The sequence below is a fragment of the Spea bombifrons genome, chromosome 10 (assembly GCF_027358695.1).
Source record: "Spea bombifrons isolate aSpeBom1 chromosome 10, aSpeBom1.2.pri, whole genome shotgun sequence".
In the NCBI taxonomy this organism is placed as follows: Eukaryota; Metazoa; Chordata; class Amphibia; order Anura; family Pelobatidae; genus Spea; species Spea bombifrons.
The window spans coordinates 24,272,840-24,295,621 of record NC_071096.1 but is presented as its reverse complement, the minus strand read 5'-3'; the positions used below and the strand labels follow the sequence as shown (position 1 = coordinate 24,295,621).

Genomic DNA, 22,782 nt, shown 5'->3' with positions numbered 1-22,782 from the left:
CGGCCGCAGACACGTAAGGCCGGCCTTGGTGGGGACTTCCCGGCCCCTTAGAGTGGCGGACCCGGCAAATCCCCCGTGTTTCCCCGAAAGTAAGACATATGTCTTACTTTCGGGGTACGGCTTATATTAGCTGACCCCTCTGAAACTCCCGATACGTCTTACAATCGGGGGTGTCTTACTATCGGGGAAACACGGTATGTTAAATTCTCTCCAGATAAATTTACCGTACTTCCCCAGGTATAAGACGCTCCCTTGTATAAGACGCACCTCTTGGGGGCCGCCTGGGCATGATATAAGTGTGATTGATGTTAGTTGTTAGCAATCGCACTCCTATCATGCTCAGGCAGTCAGTACATGCACATCACTTTCAGCCTCCCTGTGCTCCCTCCCTGTGCCCCTACACACTGATCCATGCTCACACACACACATGCATGCATACATACATACATACATTCATTTACTCCCCCACCTTAACTGAACTGCAGATCTTCTGCTGCCGCTCGCAGACTTCCGTGGGGGCCGCTGTTTCCCCTCTGATTGCTCGAGCAGGAACAGAAAGTGAGAGGAGTCATGTGATACGATGTGTATTCACGTGATTCCACTGGGTTCCTGTGTCACCGTGGCAGATGAAGAGACGCTGCTGAGCAAAACAGGTAAGCAGCAGGTCCCCTTTCCGGTCCCCTTTTTAGTAAACAAAACCAAAAATAAATATATATATACAGGAAAATATACAGGAAAATAATATGTATGAAACACACGTGGGCATAGAACACATGTGAATATAAATGTGTAAATTTTCAGAAGCCATGACCACCTGGGCCCAGTGGCCCATACTTAGGTCAGCCCCGGGTGCCACTTATCAGGGGTGTGCCACACTGGTACGCAGAGGTCCAGAGTCTAACTGTAAGCGAGTGAGAGTGTAAGTAAAAATGAGTGTGAGTAAGAGTAAGGGAGAGAGTGGGTGTTTCTACATTATAAAGTGTGTGTGGGAGGCACACTAGGTATGCCCCTGTCTAGGCCATTTCACACTGGGACCTGGAAGTGTGAAGGTTTCTGAGTAATATACTTGCAATTTAAAGCACTTTGCATATGTAGGGGAGGGATATATGCATGGCAAAATATAGACTTTAGATCAATAGATCACAAAACATGTAACATATGTTAGATATTTGCTTTGTTTAAATATCTAAACGTCTCTGTGACCAAAAGATAGCTCCATGATGCACTATAGTTTGGGGTAGCCGTATTAGTCCAGTGTATAAGAATGCAAAAAAAACAGGATGTTGCAGAATCTTGCAACATTCCCCCCCTAGCCTTATCTGTGCAGTATATGCCACTATTTACTATTTACGACCCTCTTAGTTTTTTGTCTGCAAATTCTCTACCGTGTTGTTTTAACCCCTGTTTTAACCCTGTATCAGAACATGTACTGGTCAGTTTTAAACTGTGTTTTTCACTTGCTTGGTCAGAAATGCTTTTGACTTGATAAAGGGAGGACTCCCGAAAGCTTGTCTATTATTTTAAATACTGTTAGTCCAATAAAAAAGGTATTACAAGATTCTGCAACATTCTGTTTTTTTTGCACTCCATGATGCACTAATATGTTTTTTAAGTCAGTATTCACCCCACCCTATTGTATTCCATTATGTTGATAATTTATTTATGTCTGTATAAAAACTAGACTTGGGGCACCAGGGAGGTCTTCGTGTTTGTCTTCAGGAAAAAAAACCTTCATATTCTGCGAATATTCGCCCGTTCCTGTCTTCTCTTCGGGCGAATATTCATGGACATTCTTCGTGTTAGTTTTTTCTTCATACGGACTACGCAGCAGCTCTGGCGCCAGGAGTTTAAATGTCCGTATGAGCAACTCGATTGGTCGCCAGCAGGGGGCTGATAGCAATGGTTGATGGAAGACGAGCCCCCTGCTGGTGACCAATAGAGTCTCTCGTACAGACTTTTAAAATCCTGGTGCCGTAACATGACCGGCAGAGACCACTGGTCTCCCTACTCTATCAGTTAAATGTCAGTACAAGCGACTTTATTGGTCGTTCGTACGGACTTTTAACTGTTGCAGCAGGAAGACCAGTGGTTAGGTTGCACGTTAAGGGGCCGTGCTAGTGAGCCTATTGGTGGCTTGCACGGGCCTTTAACCATGGTCCCTTCCCCATCTAGCCTACCTTATCTTATTGGAGCGTAAATCCGTAGGTTCGCTGTCAGGAGTTAAAAAGGCCGTGCGAGTGAGCCAATTGGTCGCCTGCAGGGTCTTCCTCTGGCATCAACCCATTGGTTGATGGGTTATGCTTAAGATTTTTATCTTTCCTTAGCATCAAATGTTGATACCCTCCTTACCTGTTGTTTCTGTAAGTCAAATTGCATGCCCCCCAACTGTCCCGATTTAGGCGGGACAGTCCCGATTTTGGATCTCTGTCCCGCCTATCCCTTCCTCTGTCCCGCTTTGCAGGGGCATAGGAAGGGTGTTGCCAGGGCCGGGCTGGCCCACCGGGATACCGGCGGCCGGAAGAGGCTTTCAATCCCGTTCGCAGCCGCTCAGCGGCTGTTTTAAATGTTGGCCGGCAGACCACAATTCAAAACAGCCGCTGAGCAGCTGCGCATGGGATTGAAAGCCTCTTCCGGGTGCCGCCGTCTAGTGAAATTAAAGGAGCTGGCGTGGACGCACCATGCCGCCCAATGGCCGTGCCTCAGCTCTTCGTCTCACCCCTTTTAAGACGTGGGACGAAGTGCTGAGGCACGGCCATTGAGCGGCATGGTGCGTGCACGCCAGCCCCTTTAATTTCATGAACGGCCTCCACCCGCTGACCCCACCAGACATCAGAAAGCAGTGGTAAGTTGGGGGGTAGTGTTATATAGGGGGCATAAGGTTTTTCTGGAGGCAGAGTGCCCCATTATATGCCTTTCAACCCCCTTTATGCCACTATGCCTGCAGAAATGCCTTTTAACCCCCTATATGCCACTCTGTCTCTAGAGTGGCAAGCTTGGGGGCAGATGTGCATAACTTGGGGGGGCAGGTTGGCAAATAAAAGGAAATAAAAACAAACATTTCTCAATAATAGCTTTTATTAAATATGAAAAAAAATAGTTTACATGAATTAATAAAGAAATAAAAGTTTCTTACAAGAATATCGTGAAGAATAATGTGATCACTGTTTTGTTCCACTGAATAAAATGGAACTTTTTCATCTAAAAATGTTTGCAGTAGCAAATGTTTTGATTCCAAAATCAAAGGAGGGAGGCTAACATTAGCCTTTTTTTAAAAAAAAGAAAAACAATCTCTGCTGCTGTGGACTACTCTTCCAATGATGCTGGCTGGCTGAGAATCATAGGAATTTTAGTTCACAGCTAGCATCTGCATCTTTACTGTTGCTGCAGTTCCCATGACGCTCAGCCAGAATCATGGAAGTAGTATGTCTGGCTGAGACTTATGGGAATTCAATTCAATGTGTTGGTTATTTTTAATATGCATGAGTGTGCTTACAAAAATAAAGCTGTTTTAAGTGGCGATTCAAGCGCGACATTTTAAAGTGCAATAGCTTGTTCCGCGAGATTTTTTTTTAAAAAAAGTGTCCCTCTCTCATTTTGAAATGTTGGGAGGTATGAAATTGACATGTTATATACTACTTGTCCTGTCTACCCATTGTATGATGGGGCTATATAAAGCAATACGTAACACTCATTTTGTAGTGTGAAACATGGATGTGCTTCTAAGTTGTATTATACACTACACTGTATTTATTTTGACCGGACAGCTCTTTAAAAAAACCTTATTAAGCCCACAGCCTCCCACTTCATTTTAGAGGGTTTAGTGTGCTAGCATGGTATTCTATTGAACAAATGCCTGCAGTGTGAACTCTGCACTAGGGGATATATAATTGTTAGTTTACAGTAAACCCCTCAGTTCTCCTTGCGAGAACTCGCTGATCCCTGAGAAACACAATCAGTGTATTCCCGTCCTTTTAAATATCTTCAGCATGTCTCCTCTAGTCTTGAAATCATTGACTACATAGTTCTGTTCAGTATATCTTTTATTCTGTTATGAAGCATGTGTAGACTTCAATACTCTTCTCTACCCTATCGGTCACCAGATGGCTGCTTTAACAAGGGGTATTTATAAAAAGCTGCATGATTTTTTTTTTGTAAGCGTGACTGGTTGATGTAGCCATCTGGTCTTCCTTTTCTACATCCCCACCTGTCCAATCAGTTTAAAATATATTTGAGACAGACTTAAAAAGCTTTTTAAAAAGTTAACTTAAAAAGGCTATAAAGAATCATCACTCTTAGGGTATATTCTTGACTGGCTTGACTTTAGTTGCATGAGCTTGAGCTTGCAAGTTACAGGTAATTGCATGTGAGTTCAATTTAAAGTCCGAAGACACCTGAAACATACAAAATCCCCCCTATATTAAATTAAAAAACAAACATATACCGTATTTGCTCGATTATAAGACAAGGTTTTTTCAAGAGCAAATGCTTTGAAAAATACCCCTTGTCTTATAATCGGGGTCGTCTTATAATCAGACCTCAAATAGGTCTGACTATGAGACTAAGATCCAGATCCCCCGCAACGATGCAGGGGACCTGGATCCTCCTGTGTTATGCCCTCCCCCAACTTACCGGTGCTTCTGAGTCCCCAGTGCTTAGTCCGGGCAGTGTGTAGAGCTCTATGCGATTTGCGTAGACAGCTTCTGCTGCAGCCGGGAGGAGGTGCGGTTAGCAGCGGGGGTTGTCTGCGTCCGATGCGCAGACCTTCCCCGGCTGTCAGAGATCAGCCGGGGAAGGTCTTTGCGATGGACGCAGACAACCCCTGCTGCTAACTGCACCTCCTCCCGGCTGCAGCGGAAGTTTTTCAACTTGCATCTCCTGCATGTGAAAGTTTTTTGGGGGGGTGTTCAAGTGCCAATATGGGTAGGTTTGCTGCAAACTCACATTTGTTTATCAATTCGCAACAGCTTTCTAACCATTATATGCCAGCCAATAAAGGTATCATCTTAACTAAAGTAGCTTTTCCTCTTTCTATGGCTAAAACAGTAAAAATTATATTCCTTTACTTTTCATGTAATAGCCATTTTGTATTGTGTTTTCTACTATTTGGTCAATTGCCTTAGTTCACTAAGGTTATATACATAAATTAAAAAATACCAAAATAGTGCCTGTGCCCTTTAAAAGTGAATTAGAATATACCAAATCCCATTTTAGCACCTTGTCCCATATTATTGTGCCATCAAGAAGTGTGGAACTGTAATTAGGGTTGCTACTACAATTAAATGGTTTTCTTAACAGAGTACCTCTGACAATCACATTTAAACTATTTGCCTATTTAGATAGTAGCTCAGGTAGCTGGACTGTTGGTTAATTATTACCTGCCTACAAGCATGGGACAGGAAAAGACTTGTGGATGACAAGGGAGTCTGTGGGCCATAGCGGGCCAGCAGGTCCTGATGTTGACTTAAAAATATTCACAAAAATGTCAGGGTTTGGGCCTGGGTATGTGTGTATGTTGGTGTGAGTGTGTGTATCAGTATGAGTGTTTGGACGTATATATGTTATTGTGAGTGCCTATATGTATGTTAGTGTCTGTGTCTGAGTATCAGTGGCAATGTGTGTGACTGGCATTGTGTGTATTAGTATGAGTTTCAGGGTAAGTGTTGGCATGTTGTCTGTTTTAGCGTCAGTGTTTGTTGATGTGAGTGGCACAGTTGTGAGAGTGTCAGGGTGTGTGTGTTGGTGTGAGTGTCAGAGTGTGTGTTAGCATGAGTTTCTGGGTGTGTATGTTAGTGCCAGGGTGCGTGTTAGTGTGTGTGTTATTGTGTGCGTGTTAGTATATATGGGTCTGTGAGTGTCAGGGTATGTTTGTGTATGTGAGAGGGTTTGTGTGAGTGTCTGTGTGTTTCAGCAACCCAAGCCTGTACACTAAAACTAATCCTGGGTTGTAGCACCACATCAGTGACTTAAGCACTAGGCAGTGAGGTACAAAACCAGACTGTCTGGCTCAAAATCTATGGCTTGTATGCAAAGATGTTAAAACAAAAAATAGAATGAGGGAGAATAAGAAATCTGTGTGTTTGATGATTCCTCAGGTGTAAATTTAGCCCCACCTACACATATGTTAAATATGCCTATTACATAAAATGTGTACCTGATGTGAGATAGTAACAGTAATTTAGGTTGAAAAAAAACAAGTTCATCGATTTGTTTAACCTGTGTTGATTGCAGAGAAGGCAAAAACCTCAAACTGGAGTGATTTCCAAAAAGGGAAAAAAGGGGAAAATAGCAATCTGATTTCTTACTGCATCAACAAGTTATACCTAGCCAAGTCCTTATAACTAGCTATATTCCTGTAAATTCCTCTTTGCTAAAAAAAAATATTGCTGCCCATACTTAAAGTAACACTTTTTGCTGCTTAATTGGAAATTTCTTTCTTCAAGTATAATAGCATGACCTCCTCTTCATTGGACAGTCTTATTAATGAATAGGCCATCAGAGAACATCTGGTTTTGTCCCTGTAGCTGCAGTTTTCCTAAGTAATGAATTCCCTAACACAATTACTGTCAAAGATTGTAACTGACTGAATTAAAGTAGATAACTGTATTTAAATTTATATTAGAAGAACACTAGAATATTAAACTTTGCAATATTGTCAACATTGAATCTCAGCTCCCCCTTGGCTGCCCAGTCATACAATCTGAACAAATCTGCTTGCAGGGAATTAACATCTACTTTAGACTAGTTCCTTACCTACTTTGTGTGACTTGCAATACTCAACGGAAGATCATTAATAAATACGCTAACAGTCCCCTGGAACAGAACCCAGCAATACGATTTTTACATTTGTGTAGGGCTGTATGAAACATCATGCTATATTGGCTATTTCTTGGTATACATCACTAGGTACTCGGGGAACTTAAACATCTGGCCCTGAGGATTTATATATTTTAACTTAGTTAAGGCATAACAATATTAAATCTTCCTCCTCGTGTACCAACCTCTTCTTATTTACTGATTGGCCTTTGTTTTCAACCACATATGTATGCTTTTAAAGAACAAATGAGAAGAATACTTGCAATACATTGTCATAGCTTTAACTGCTCTGGGAGCCAACTCATCTAGCATTTCATATAATTCAGATAGATCTAATAGGCCGTCTTATAATATATTGCTGTTTCTCCCACTTAACAGATTTTATCTGGAACGTTCCCTTTACCTTTATCTTATACATTTTCCTAGCCAATTAGCTAGCCCAATGTATAGGTGAAATATTACTCAACGCATGATTGTTCAATAACGGCGGGAGTTTTTAAATTTCTGATTTATAATAAATCTATCCTTCTATATCTTCTAAATACTATGATCTTATAGATGCTATACTATTAATGATTTTGTGCATTTAAAATGTGTTCTGAATTGCACGAAACATATCTTTAATGCAATGTGAGGGGCAAATGAAGAATATACATATTAATAGAAGATGTATTTGCATGGCTTCCAGTTGAAATGTTTGTATAATGCATAGATATCTGCTGTTTTTACTTTTGCTTTTCATTTTCACTATGCATGTCAGCTTCAGCTTTCAGAATGCAAATCTTTAAACATCTCAGACAGAATGAATAGTAGGGTAATGTAGTATAACGTAATAAAAGGACAGTACGTGCCTCAATAATAATTGTGAAGTATGAAGAAACTTGCACAGTGAGCGTAGGAGAAAAGCACCATGTAGAATAGAGCTGTTATGATGACTAGTTATGAAAACTCCCTCAGTGAATCAAAAATATTATTGATTATAGCTATTTATACGAAAATGGTTTATTTTATAGTATGTACAAGTTATTTACTTTTAAATGTAACAGTACATGTAATTAATTTTATTTCACCTGTTGTGCAGTATGTCAACTATTCCTTCTTTTTGTCCCTTCCTGTAGGACCAGGGCACAGTGGGGGTGATATTTAACGTGGGCACAGATGATATAACTATCGAGGAGCCAGGGGCCCTGGTGAGCGATGGGAAGTATCATGTGGTGCGGTTTACTCGTAGTGGGGGTAATGCTACCCTGCAGGTGGACAGCTGGCCCGTCAACGAGAGATACCCTGCAGGTGAGAAATTGCCACCGGCAAAGGAGGAGGCTCTGTGGTTTCCATTCTATGAGTGTGAATAGCTATTAATACCTACTGATCTTCGTGTCACTTTACCCTCCCTCTGTTTGAAAATGTTAAAGGTGTCATGTGATTTTGTGGAATTAAAAACACGATCCTATTATTTGCATTTGAAATGTAATTTGCATGGACCTATTTGTTTCACATGAATCACTAAATTTCTATACACTTTCTATGGTGTCCATTGGCTCGCTGTCTTTTGAATTTTGAAAAGTTTTGCATCTTTTTAAATATTCTTAAAATTGGGTAACAAATAATATGGAGCTTGTTTGTGTATTTTTTGTCAAAATAAATAATAATGAGGAAGTATTAATTAAAGAAAGTCTACCAATAAACATAATTCTAAAAGTGAAGTGGGAGTTATTAAACTACCTGCTTTAACCCTACTAACCAATTCATAAACAGAAATAAATAGCTTTTTTAGCTTTTAATCCCTTCTGCCGTTATTTTCATTACTTTGGCTTTTCAGGATTGACATCATTTATGCAGTTTGGAATGCAAGATTTGGAAATAAAAACAACATATTTTTTTTAGATGTAAGACTTATGTCTTAGAACAGTTAATGTAGAACCCATATTGACATGGCATACATAGTAAAATATTAATTTAGGATGAAATAAAGAAGCAAGTCCATCGTGTTCAAGGCTGTTGCTGCAAATGTCATAAATGTGTTCTGCCACATTTATTGGTAATAAGTCAACAATACCATCTTGGATAGATTGTATTTCCCATGTAGAGAATAGTGGTACCACCTTAAAATGTGATTCATGCATAGACAATCTAAAACTTCAACTTGAACCCATGATCACCACAAGTATACAGACTATAATTCCTTACATTTTGTGTAGCTTTTGTTTGTTTTTCTCCTCTGCTACAAACAGACCCAATTAAAATTATTGATGAATTCAGACAGAGGTTTTATGACAATAACCCTATTCATATACAATAAGGACATATTAAACCAGTGCAAATTACTGGTAAAATCCCATTCAGCTGTGAAAAGTGCCTATATTACCCTCTGAATAAAGAGGTGCCGTCTCCTTTCCCTTACTATTGCACAACTGTTTCTGCATCTGCCAGTTTACCCCTATTCCTGTTTTAGTTATGCATTCAGAGTAAAATCCTTCCATGTCCACCTCTGTTTAAAAAGAATTCAAATTTGACTGACTGCACGTTTTAGATTTAACTAGTAGCACCGTTCCTAGACTGAAGTCCTGGGACTGTCTGTTTTGAATTCATGATCATCATAAATATTAGTTTGATCCTTAACTTGACGCTAAGGGTAAGACAAGACGAGTGAATGATGGCAGACCTATAGTCAATAAAGCAGTAAAGGACATGATAGTAACTTCATGGCAGCTTTCCCAATTCTTGCAATCCAAAAATACTTATTATAACTATAAAGAATAAGGCCAGATGGGATTAATCTTCTTAAATACATCTTAACCTTGTTCTAACCACTGTAAATGTGCCTTGACCTGTTAACATCTAACCTTTCACCTTTCAGATCCTAATGCCTCTAACATTCTTTTATTAAAACTCTATAAAGGGATCCCCGATAGTGAAAGATTGGCGCTTGCCCGTCAGCGCATCCCCTACCGCCTGGGTCGTGTTGTAGACGAGTGGCTACTAGACAAAGGTAACTTTTGGGGAAGGGGAGGTTGCCTTAAAAATTGATGGCATGAGAAGGTGGAGAAAATTCTTAAGAGAAATTGTCCACGTTTTTTTTCATTAAGCATTAAACTTTAATCTTAATCCATCTTCCTTCCCTTTCTTTTTTTTTTCTATTCTCAATTCATGTTTTCTAGAAGAGTGATAAATTTAGTATTTTAGTAATTAGACTAAATCTAGACCAGTATTACATCCTTTTTAATTTGGGTTTAATTAAAATTATTAATACTGTTATGGAAATGTCAAAAAATAAGTTAATTTGAGATTTACATCCACATTATTATACAGAAGTGAAATTTTGAATTGAATTCACTAAACTAAACCAGACATAAAGAAAAAAACTAATCAAGATATGATTCAAAAGGGATCACAGCATAACATAACAGTACATAACAGCTATGTAGCATAGCCTGAATTGTTATACTTACATTTTTTGATGTACCTGGACCATTACAAGTATGGTTATTTTCCAATGGTATCTTGTTGTGAATTGTGATGCTACCTTAAAAGTAGTTAAAAGAAATTATGATTTACTGAGTAATTTGTAGGAACTCCTAATTAAAAGTCTTGAAGAGGTTTGCAATAATAGTTTTTTTTGCAATGTATTAACTCAGGAAACGCTAGAAAAAATAAATAACACTTTCAGCTTTGCATCTGGAAAAATATTGTAATAGTCTTGCTTAGTGCAAATAATAATAGTATATTTTTTGATAGAGCAATTTATTTTTTAAATGTATACTTTTAACCTGGCGATATGAATAACCTACTATCCGTTATGACAACCTGAATGCACCATACACTTTATAAGCATTTATATGTTGTAATGGTGTTCCTTACCATTAATATGTGGGTATCTTTTTACATTTTACATTCCTCAAAAACTGAACTTTATTACAACACGATTGTTTAGTTGTTGTTAGTCTACCTTGACTTAATCTTGATTAGTAACTACAATATATAATTAGTAATATATTTATATATTATAGTTATACAATTGATATTTAAAGTACAGGTTATGGTTTATTTATTAACGCCTTAAGGACAGAGCTGTTTTTTTATTTTGTTCCCTTTGTGGAAATTTCTGCAGTGTTTGTGTTTAGCTGTAATTTTTTTCCTTCTCCTTTACCATACCCTTACAAATGATATATTGTTTTTTTTTTTTTCAGGAAAAGAAGGGTTTTCTTTAGATACTTTTAATTGTAATCATATTAATCAAATGTGCTACATATAAAAATAATAACATTGTAAAAAAAAAAGCTTTTATTTGAAAAATAATTTACCCCCTACAAAAGCTAATGAAAAACATGCTAGGTAAAATCTCTCTTGAGTTTACCAAATAATCTTTTAATGGGGTTTTTTTGCGCATTATAGGGCAAAAAGTACAAGTTACGTATTGCTATTTCAAAGCTATATTTTTGAATTAACATATCCACGCAATTAGTCAGAAATAGCTCTGGAGACACAAGTTTTTATTATTATATTTTTTTAATTATTTGTTGAATTCTTATTGGTCAGTTATGACCAGCAGGCATGGTCTGTTTTTGGGTGGGTATAGAGGGTAGACATTTAAAGTGACAGCCCAGTGTCCCATGCATTCTCCCCAACAAAGAATGCAAATAAAAGTACTTTGTATGTATTTTAAATGCATTCCTTAACATCTTAATGAAATCACTTACCTTTAGTAGAAGATGCAGCTTCAGAGCTGCAGCACAAAGCCTCCTTGGTACCATATGTGGCCATCGACTGGATGCTTACAGCAGCTAATCAGTCATAGAAAAGAGCTCCCATTGAAATCAGGGAGACTGATTTCTGCACGTGCTAACCTTCCCCAACACCCCTGGAACTATCTATGAGCCAGCACAGTAGCTGACTGGCAGGGAGTACCATGTGGATGCAGGTAGCAAGAGATGTGTTTGAAACATAGAATTCAAATTCTACATTTCAAACACATCTCTTTTTGTGGCAGATAAGACAGCATCTATTAATCAGTCCTTCTACTGCTTTTGCTGGGAGACTGTTCCATTTATCTTCTCAGTCCAGTAAAATGTCCTTAAATTACACTGACGCCTTTTACCCTCTAGTTTTAGATTATGACCTCTTGTTCTAACATTTCCTGTCCTTTATTTTTTCTTAAGAATTTACAAGAATTTCACATTTTGAACTTTGTTTCAACAGTTTTCTTTGCATTCTTTAATTTATACATCTCATATCTTTATGTATTTTTTTCATTTTTTCTGAATTCTCTTCTCCTTCTCAATCCTAACAGACCTGTGCATTTGTATATATATATTAATTTGTGTGTGTGTTTATAGATATTTATACATACACACAATCATGCTAAAAAATAAATTTAATTATTTACTAACTTCTGCTAAAGAGATTATAAACAGTTATGTATTCTTATGTATTTGTATTTTATTTGTGAAGACAAAGACTTAATAAAGACAACAGGAAAGAGTAAAAAATTATAAACCTGATGGATTAAAAAAAAACGTTAAAGGGACTAATATTAATTTCATGAAAACTTTAGGGATACAACCTTAATTTTTAACCCTTTGTTGAAAATTAAAACATCCTCCATAAATTGTAGAGGGATTTGGAATTATGCTGATGTTAGTTTAACATGATTGACAGACTAGTCAAAATGCTTGCTTGTTATAATTTCAGATGTTTGATGAGTTTTCTAAATTATGTATTCTTTAACTTACAGTGAGGAAGCTAAGATCATTAATATCACGCAGATCCTATATTTGGCATGTTCACACATACACACCCATGATCATCCACACACTTACACATCCACATTCATAATCACACAAACACTTACACATCCACATCCACGTGGTATTGCATTTACACAGAATGATTTTGAAACATACACTGTCCAGGAATGTCTATTTTATTACATCTGATAAAATTGACTTTTCATGGAAATGTTTTTCTCTGTATCATGGTGTGCAAATGTATACCTCCACAGAACAGTGGATACTACAATAGACAAGTATATTACACATACTAATTCTGCACAGAAGAAGAAATTTGTGATGCCCCTTATAAGACCCCCAATAAACAAATTAAGGAAAAGTAAAAATAGAGCAAGATCAGTGGCAATCCACTATTTGTACTATATGCATATATAAATACACCGTATTGCTTGATTATAAGACAACCCTGATTATAAGACGACCCCCCAAAAGTTTAATATTCATTTAGAAAAAAAAGAAAAAGCCTGAATATAAGACTACCCTATAGGAAAAAAGTTTTACTAGTTAACATTAATTAGCATGTAAACTATTGTCTTCATATTTAATAAAAACTATGATTGAGAAAAAATGCATGTTTTTATTTCCTTTTATTTGCCAACCTTCCCCAGTTATGCACATCTGCCGCCAGGCTTGCCTCTCTGCCCCCCAGATATTCCCTATTCCCCTTTATATGCCAATCTGCCCCTCAGATATGCTTTAACCACCTAAATGCCACACTACCCCCTTATAGGGACATCTGCCCCCAGGTTTGCCACTCTGCCCCCAGATATGCCTTATACCCCCTATATGCCACTCTGCCCCGATATGCCCCTATATGCCACTCTGCCTCCCTGATTTGCCAATATATGCCTTATACCCCTCTATATGCCACTCTGCCCCTGATATACCTTATACCCCCTATATGCCACTCTGCCTCCCTGATATGCCACTATGCCCCCCCAGAAATGCCTTATGCCCCTATATGCTACTCTGCCCCCCAGACTAACCTTGTGCTTCAGACTCCCTGGTGTCTAGTGGGGGCAGCTTGTGGGCATCTGCGCAATGCACGTAGAGAACCTCTGCTGCTACCAGGCGCTTCTGCCGGGGCTTCTATGACTGAGCACCGGAAGGTCATGTGCTCCATCATAGAAGCCCCAGCGGAAGTGATAAGCGGAAGCGGAGGTTGTCTGTGCACATAGCGCAGACTTTCACCGGCTGCCAAAGAGGAGGATTCAGGTCCCCTGCAGTGCTGCGGGGGATCCTCCTCTCTAGCAGCCTGTGAATGTCTGTGCTATGCATGTACACAACTTACGCTTTTGCCTGGCACTTCCACGGGGCTTCTATGATGGCGCACCGGAAGGTCATGTTATGCTGGCACTCAGTTATAGAATCCCCAGAGGAAGTGCCAGCTGCATCGGAGGTTGCCAGAGAAGAGGAACAGGTCCCCTGCAGTGCACCAGAGGATCTAGATTTCAGTCTTATAGTCAGACCTCTATTTATGGTCCGATTATAAGACGACCACAAATGTAAGATGAGGGGTATTTTTCAGAGTATTTTCTCTGGAAAAAGCCTTGTCTTATATTCGAGCAAATATGGTATATATATATATATATATCTATATACGTTCCAAGAATAGCTGCCGGCACTCGTGGGACTTATATATATATATTTATATTGTGTGTAATTACAAATAATTAGAAGCAGAACTTACCGCACCTGTAGTGTTCAAGATCACCGGACTCGGCGTGTATCGCAACAATGTGCGCATGCGTGTGACGTCATCGACGCGCCCGATACTCGGACGTATAGTCAGAGTGCCAGGTAGTCATGGCAACGTTTACTAGAATTAACTAGATAGTCAGCGTTATATACATATATGCCGATCGGGGGAACTGTGTAAGATGCCCATATATAATTTGTGCCTAGTGATGTGATGCCTTGTCAAAAGACAAGACTCATCAGTGTATTAATTACTGTGAAGTTTTATACTCGGGGCAAAACATAAGATTAATTGGCAATATAAAGTGGCCATATATTCTATTAGTGACCTAATATAGTAGAATAATATATGTTTATATATATAATTGATGATGCAAAAATAAATTTTACTAATCTCTGGTAGTGTGTTTTTTAAAAAAAATAAGAACAGCGATCCTAATGCAGTAATAGGCTTTCTCAGTCATATGGAAAAAGCTTCCACAGTTACACCTTTAGTTATATTTAGGGATATTTTCATTATTTACTATAAAGCTATGGCCATTCCATGCAAGGGAGAAATTAAATTGACTCACTACCTTTACTCAGGAATGTATCTGGCACATTAATAATTAACCAATTGTTTATAGCAGTGGTGATTTTTCACAATGTCTTTATGACCTTCAGAAACCTTAGAAATAACCCTAGGTGAAGGAACATAGAGAGGGCACTTAGGAATATTGCCTTGATAAACATGATCACCTCAGCTTTTCTTATGGCAGGAAAAATAACTAACGTATTTGCTCGATTATAAGATGAGTTTTTTTCCAGAGCAAATGCTCTGAAAAAATACCCCTTGTCTTATAATCGGGGTCGTCTTATAATCAGACCTCAACTAGGTCTGACTATGAGACTAAGATCCAGATCCCCCGCAGCGATGCAGGGGACCTGGATCCTCCTGTCAACCCCGCCCCCCCCACACTTACTGGTACTTCTGAGTCCCTGGTGCTTAGTCCAGGCAGCGTGTAGAGCTCTGCGTGATTCGCGTAGAGCTCTACACGCTGCCCGGACTAAGCAACCCCACACACACACTTACCGGTACCTCTGAGTCCCCGGGGCTTAGTCCGGCAGTTTGTAGAGCTCTACGCGATTCGCGTACACAACGTCCGCTGCAGCCGGGAGGGACAACCCCCGCTGCTAGCCGCACCTCCTCCCGGAGCTCTACACGCTACCCAGACTACGCACCGGGGACTCAGAAGCTCGGGTAAGTTTGGAGGAGGGAGGGGGAGGGAGTGTTAAATGGGGGGCATAAGGCATTTCTGGAGGCAGAGTGCTCTGTGAAATGCCTTTTAACCCCCTTAATGCCACTCTCCCTCCAGAAATGCATTTTAACCCTCTATATGCCACTCTGCCTCCTGAAATGCCTTATACCTCCCTATATGCCACTCTGCCCCATAATATGCCTTTTAACCCCCTAAATGCCAGAGTGGCATATAGGGGTATAAGGCAATTCTGGATGCAGAGTGGCACATAGGGGGTCAAAAGGCATATCATGGGGCACAGTGGCATTTAGAGGGTTAAAAGGCATATCATGGGGCACAGTGGCATATAGGGGGTATAAGGCATTTCTGGGGCAATAAAAACAAAATATTTTTCTCAATCATAGCTTTTATTAAAAAAAAAATGTTCACATAGTTTACATGAATTAACATTTACTGGTAAAACTTTTTTCCTATAGGGTCGTCTTATATTCAGGCTTTTTCTTTTTTTCATAAATTAATATTCAGATTTTGGGGGTCGTCTTATAATCAGGGCCGTCTTATAATCGAGCAAATACGGTATAATGTCTGCAGGAAAATGTAATGTTTCTTTTAACCATACTTAGCACCATGTTGTCTGCCTTCATTTGTCTGTATCTGACAAATGGAACGCATAGCCCTAAAACATGAACCCTGTAAGAGGAAGCACCCCCTGCCCATACTCCAGAGAGGAAGTGCAATATGGTTAAACACGAGGCTGTGTATTCTATTGTGTGTGAGCATGTATGTGTGTAAGCATCTTTTCATGTGACACTGAAGAAATTACACTCTGCTATAATGTAAAGTAGTGAGTGTACAGCATGTATAACAGTGTAAATTTGCTGTCCCCTCAAATATAACACACAGCCACTAATGTCTAAACCTTGGCAACAAACAGCCCTAAGTGGAAATGTCCAAATTGGGCCCAAAGTGTCTTTATTATGTTGGAATACCCAGTCTCCGAAGGGAGGGGATCATGCTCTGCTTCTGTATCTCACAGTACATGTTGGCATTCATGGTTCCTTCAATGAACTGTAGCTCCCCAGTGCCGGCAACACTCATGCAGGCCCAGACCATGACACTCCCACCACCATGCTTCACTGTAGGCAAGACACGCTTGTCTTTGTACTCCTCACCTGGTTGCCTCCAAACACGATTGACATCATCTGAACCAAATAAGTTTATGTTGGTCTGCTTGTCTTCAGCAAACTGTTTGCAGGCTTTCTTGTGCAACATCTTTAGAAGAGGCTTCCTCCTGGGACGACAACCATGCAGACCAATTTGATGCAGTGTGTGGCATATGGTCTAAGTACTGACAGGCTGACCCCCCACCCTTTCAACCTCCACAGCAATGCTGGCAGCACTCATACGTCTATTTCCCAAAGACAACTTCTGGATGTGATGCTGAGCACGTCCATTCAACTTTTTTGGTCGACCATGGCAAGGCCTGTTCTGAGTGGACCTGTCCTGTGAAACCACCGTAAGGTTTTGCCCACCGTGCTGTAGCTCAGTTTCAGGGTGTTGTGAACTACATTTCCCTTGATGCTTTGCCAGCATTATGACTGTAAGAGCATTATGGGAGATGTAGTCCACAACATCAGGAGTGCCAAAGATTGCCTACCCCTGGCCTAGGCCATCTTTATGTAGAGCAACAATTCTTATTTTCAGATCCTCAGAGAGTTCTTTGCCATGAGGTGCCATGTTGAACTTTCAGTGACCAGTATGAGAGAGTGAGAGAGCGATAACACAAAACTTAACACACCTGCTCCCCATTCACACCTGAGACCTTGTAACACTAACAAGTCACATGACACTGGGGAGGGGAAATGACTAATTTGGCCCAATTTGGACATTTCCACTTAGGGGTGTACTCACTTTTTTTGCCATATATGTTGAGTTATATTTGAGGGGACAAGCTGTACTCTCACTACTTTATATTGCAGCAGAGTGTCATTTCTTCAGTGTTGTCGCATGAAAATATATATTACAATAGTTACAAAAATGTGAGAGGTGTACTCACTTTTGTGAGATACTGTATGTGTTTGTGTGTCAGCATCAGTGTGGAACACTATTTTGATTTTTATTTAACTTCCCCAGCATTTTCTCTGCCATTAATCGTAACACTTCTGGCACACAGTGGCTATAAGATCATTAAATGAGCGGGAAAAGAGGTGAGTCTAGGGTTAATATCATCTGAGTGTAGTATTTCTTTGTTGTCCTCATAACTGATATACACACGTACTAACATAAAGTATGCTGTACACTTACACACACTTCCAGATAATCTCTCCCTCCCTTCCATTTCTCCTAGGGGCCACTAAACCTAGGCTCATTCCTGAGACTAACATCATACACTGATACACTGTATGCTAACACTAAAAAGTAAAACACACATTCATGCTGACATCATACACGGACACATACACTTACTCTAATACTCAGGGCCCGCCAGACAATGGAGCCGAGTGGGGCAACCGCTCCAGGCGGCACTTTTGAAGGGCTTGTAATGTTGAACCCGGAAGATGACGTCATTTCCGGCGCTCAGCATTACAAGCCGGCACCGAGACCGAGCAGGGAGACTCACCGCAGGACTGCTGAAAGGTAAGTATGGGGGGAGGAGGAAGGGAGAGGAAGGGTAGATAATGGGGGGGCGGCAGGGAGAGGAAGGGTAGATATTGGGGGGCGGCAGGGAGAGGAAGGGTAGATAATGGGGGGGCGGCAGGGAGAGGAAGGGTAGATAATGGGGGGGCGGCATTTTAAACTTCGCCCCAGGCGGCATTTTGTCTTGGGCCGGCCCTGCTAATATTATACTGTTACATACATAACTACAAGCAGTGTAGGCACTAACACCATACACTTACACACACACTAATTTTCATCCTCTCCTACTTCCTTTCTGAGCTTCTCTCCCTCCTAGCACAGCTTGCTGTCCCTCTTACCTTGTGTGCAGAGCCATTGGTTTTAGTGCAGCTCATAGTTGCTGCTTGTGCTGTGGGGCTATGTAAAGCACTTGGTTACCAGGGTGCCTGAATGCTGGGCATCCGTCTAAGCATGCCCTTTTTTTCAGCTTTTTTCATGTGGGGCAAAAAAACCAAAGGCATGATATTGATTCTAAATTCACATTCATTAAAAATTGTGTTAAGAGATTCTCTTAATCTCTATTTTTTTCACGCAAGTTGTAGGGGCTTATGAAACATCAGCAAAATTTCAAAAAAATGGGGAAAATCTAATAGCACTGTCTGAGTAGGCACAATTTTCTAACGTAACTCTTGAAGGAAAAAAAAGCCAACTAAACCTGAGGTACTAAATGATTAAAAAGCAGAAAAAAAAACCCTAACAAAATGTTAACAAATAGCACCAAAATTTATATTTGCTAAATGATGGCTAAACAAGGCTAAACTACACTTTTTTTTCAAAAGAACTCAAATATTTCCTTTTATAAATAGAAAATGACCCACAGAGGGTTACAAAATGACATAAGTTGTCTCAATAGTATAAGAACTTGGTAAAAGGCAATTAAAGGGATTTTAATCTATTTTAATTTATAATTGTGTAATAAGTCCCTTTAACATTTTCTGTATAGGAAAGGGGTGAAGAAGGAGATCTGTGATGCCATAACAAGGGGGGCTGTGTTTTATCATCAGGCAAGAGAGGTTGTAATTATCATTGAACCACTAATACTTGTTCTGTGAACTAATTTTGGGTATTGTATTTACACAGAATGCTTCTGAAGCCTACATTATCCAGGAATGACTATTTGTTACACTTTGTTGAACTTTACTTTTCATGAACATTTTTTCTTCTATATCATGGTGTGAAAATGTATACCTCCACAGAACAGTTGATACTATCATAGAAAAGTATTTTTCTGAACACACTAATTCTGTGCTGTGGTTTTAATAAAAGAAATACAGTACATGTATTTGATCCCCTGCTGATTTTGTACGTTTGCCCACTAACAAAGACATGATCAGTCTATAATTTTAATAGTTGGCTTATTTCAACAGTGAGAGACAGAATAACAACAAAAAATCCAGAATAACGCATTTCAAATAAGTTATAAATTGATTTGCATTTATTCAGTGAAATAAGTATTTGATCCCCTATCAATCAGTAAGATGTCTGGCTCTCTTAAAGGGAGTGCTCCTAATCTCAGCTTGTTACCTGTATAAAAGACACCTGTCCACAGAAGCAATCAATCAGATTCCAAACTCTCCACCATGGCCAAGACCAAAGAGCTGTCCAAGGATGTCAGGCACAATATTTTAGACCCACACAAGGCAGGACTGTACTACACGACCATTACCAAGCAGCTTGGTGAAAAGCTGGAAACAGCTGGTGCGATAATTCGCAAATGGAAGAAACACAAAATAACGGTCAATCTCCCTCAGTCTGGGGCTCCATGCAAGATCTCACCTCGTGGATTTTCAATGATCATGAGAACGGTGAGGAATCAGCCCAAAACTACACGAGAAGATCTTGTCAATGATCTCAAGGCAGCTGGGACCATAGTCACCAGGAAAACAATTGATAACACATTACGCCGTGAAGGACTGAAATCCTGCAGCGCCCGCAAGGTCCCCCTGCTTGAGAAAGCACATGTACAGGCCGTGAAGTTTGCCATTTAACACCTAAATGATTCAAAGGAGAACTGGGTGAAAGTATTGTGGTCAGATGAGACCAAAATTGAACTATTTGGCATCAACTCAACTCGCTGTGTTTGGAGGAGGTGGAATGCTGCCTATGATCCCAAGAACACCATCCCCACTGTCAAACATGGAGGTATAAACATTATGCTTTGGGCGTGTTTTTCTGCTAAGGGGAAAGGACAACTTCACTGCATCAAAGGGACGATGGATGGGGCCATGTACCGTCAAGTCTTGGGTGAGAACCTCCTTCCCTCAGCCAGGGCATTGAAAATGGGTCATGGATGGGTATTCCAGCATGACAATGATCTAAAACACACCGCCAAGGCAACACAGGAGTGGCTCAAGAAGAAGCACATTAAGGTCCTGGAGGGGTCCTCCAGACCTTAATCCCATATAAAATCTGTGGAGGGAGCTGAATGTTTGAGTTGCCAAACGTCAGCCTCAAAACCTTAATGACTTGGAGAGGATCTGCAAAGACGAGTGGGACAAAATCCCTCCTGAGATGTGTGCAAACCTGATGGCCAACTATAAGAAATATCTAACCCCTCTGATTGGCAACAAGGGGTTTGCCACCAAGTACTAAGTCATGTTTTGCAAAGGGTCAAATACTTATTTCACTGAGTAAAATGCAAATCAATTTATAATTTATTTTTCTGGATTTTTTTTGTTGTTCTGTCTCTCACTGTTCAAATAAAATTATAGACTGATCAAACGTACAAAATCAGCAGGGGATCAAATATTTTTTCCTTCACTGTATGTTGCAGATATCAACATGTGTGCGTGTGTGTGTTTGAGATTAAAAAGCTATATTGCATGTAAATGTGGTGTTTTGTATTTGTGTCAGTCTTATTGGCACATGTGTACCCACAAATTACAGTCTATGAACTAGTATCATGGTTAATTGTTTAGGCGTCTTAAGGGTTATCTTTAAGCATTATGCCAGATACATGGTATCAGACAATTCAGCTTACCAACTGTGCTGGCCCTGTACAATGTTTTTTTAATTCATTTAATAAATCTCACCTCAGTATACAAACATTAAATAGCTCAAATGCAAGGTATTTGTGCTATGATCCTTAATAATAAATAGCTAAGAGAACAAATTACCAGTATTTTCTGAGTTACACCTGTTCATGGCCAAACATCTACAAAGTGTATGTATTATTGAGTAATATTATTATTGGTTTATATTTATATAATTTGATATGCTCCCAAAAATATGGATATGATGAATATCATGTGTCTGAGGGAGAGGTTAACAAGTATATAATACACCAACCTGATTTTGACAATATACAGTAACTAGGGGCCAAGTTGGCTTAGGCATCTTGCGCAGCTCAGCAATAGTAGGTCTAGCATATCCCCCAGCATTTCAGATGTCCAAATCGTGATAACTGTGTTGGGGTTGTATGGCAAGAGCTAGCGCCAGAGACAGAAATGGGCAGGGCCAAATGTAGAAATGGGTTCAGCTGGAGCCATGGCCTGAAAAAAAGCCACCTTTTGCTTTCTGCTTAGCTACAGAGTGCCACAAGGTGGCCACGTGGGAGCTTCAGTAGAAGTCAGTTCTACACTAACTAGGTTCTATGCAGGCTTTATATATGTATATGGCTAGGTTCTTTTTGGCAAAAGGTATTCCTCAGCAAATATCTCAGCTGAAACAATAGTTGGCCCAAGGATTGTGTATCTAAATAGTATGATGTATGAGTGGAGTAGGATACATGCCTTTGACATGTGTTTGCAATGCAAACCTGTAATGGCATGACACTGAGTGGGATGCTTTCACTGCACTGGCAAACCTTTTTGCAGATATATTCAGTGGAATACCACTGGTAAGTGTCAGAAAATGTTTCATACTGGAACTGTTTGTTGTATACACATATTACACTTTAGTGACATGTTTCTAATTGAGAGGCTAGTACTAATAGATGTCCTTCATGAATAGATGTAACTTCATGAAGCTATACTATATCATACATGATGTTTTGAGCCCATAACGATTTTGATGCAGCTTTTGCTAAGCCCTGGGGTTTTTTTTCCTAGGAGCGGCTTGAACATTATGATTCAAAATGGTCTTAACTATGGCAGCACAAAAAAAGAGGCGAGGCATAACAAATGTGATGTTGGTGATGGACAAGGACAAAAAGCAAAATAAATTGACAGCTTCTTCAAACAGTGTGGATCTTTTGAAGCAAACACTTTATGTGGCATTTAGACATTAAAATGGATATAAGTACTTAAATTATGTATCTTAGTTGTGTAGTTTCTCAAACTTAAACACATAGCATATAGTGTCTTTGGTGCTAAACAATACAATAAATAAACATTTCCTAAAGGGCACCATCATAACTTTTCAACTTTTACAAACATACAAATACCTACACTGCCCTTACACACACACACTGCCCATACGGAACACCAGCTTACAAACACACAAACATACACATACACTGCCCTTACACACACCTGCCCATATACACTGCCTTTACACACACCTGCCCATATACACTGCCTTTACACACACCTGTCCGTAAACACACATACACGCTGCCTTTACACACACAT

General features: G+C 39.7%; 1 protein-coding gene across 11 annotated transcripts in view; it reads left to right on the top strand.

The window, feature by feature from the left end:
* NRXN2 (neurexin 2) overlaps positions 1–22,782 on the top strand; it is a 200,491-nt gene that overhangs the window by 146,597 nt on the left and 31,112 nt on the right. For 6 of the 11 annotated variants that reach the window (XM_053449718.1, XM_053449717.1, XM_053449713.1 and 3 more), the window contains 2 exons: positions 7,932–8,103; positions 9,713–9,802. In XM_053449718.1, the coding sequence (XP_053305693.1) occupies positions 7,932–8,103; positions 9,713–9,802 (262 nt within the window). The remainder of the gene's footprint in view (positions 1–7,931; positions 8,104–9,712; positions 9,803–22,782) is intronic. The other 5 variants (XM_053449719.1, XM_053449716.1, XM_053449714.1 and 2 more) reach the window with 1 other exon arrangement.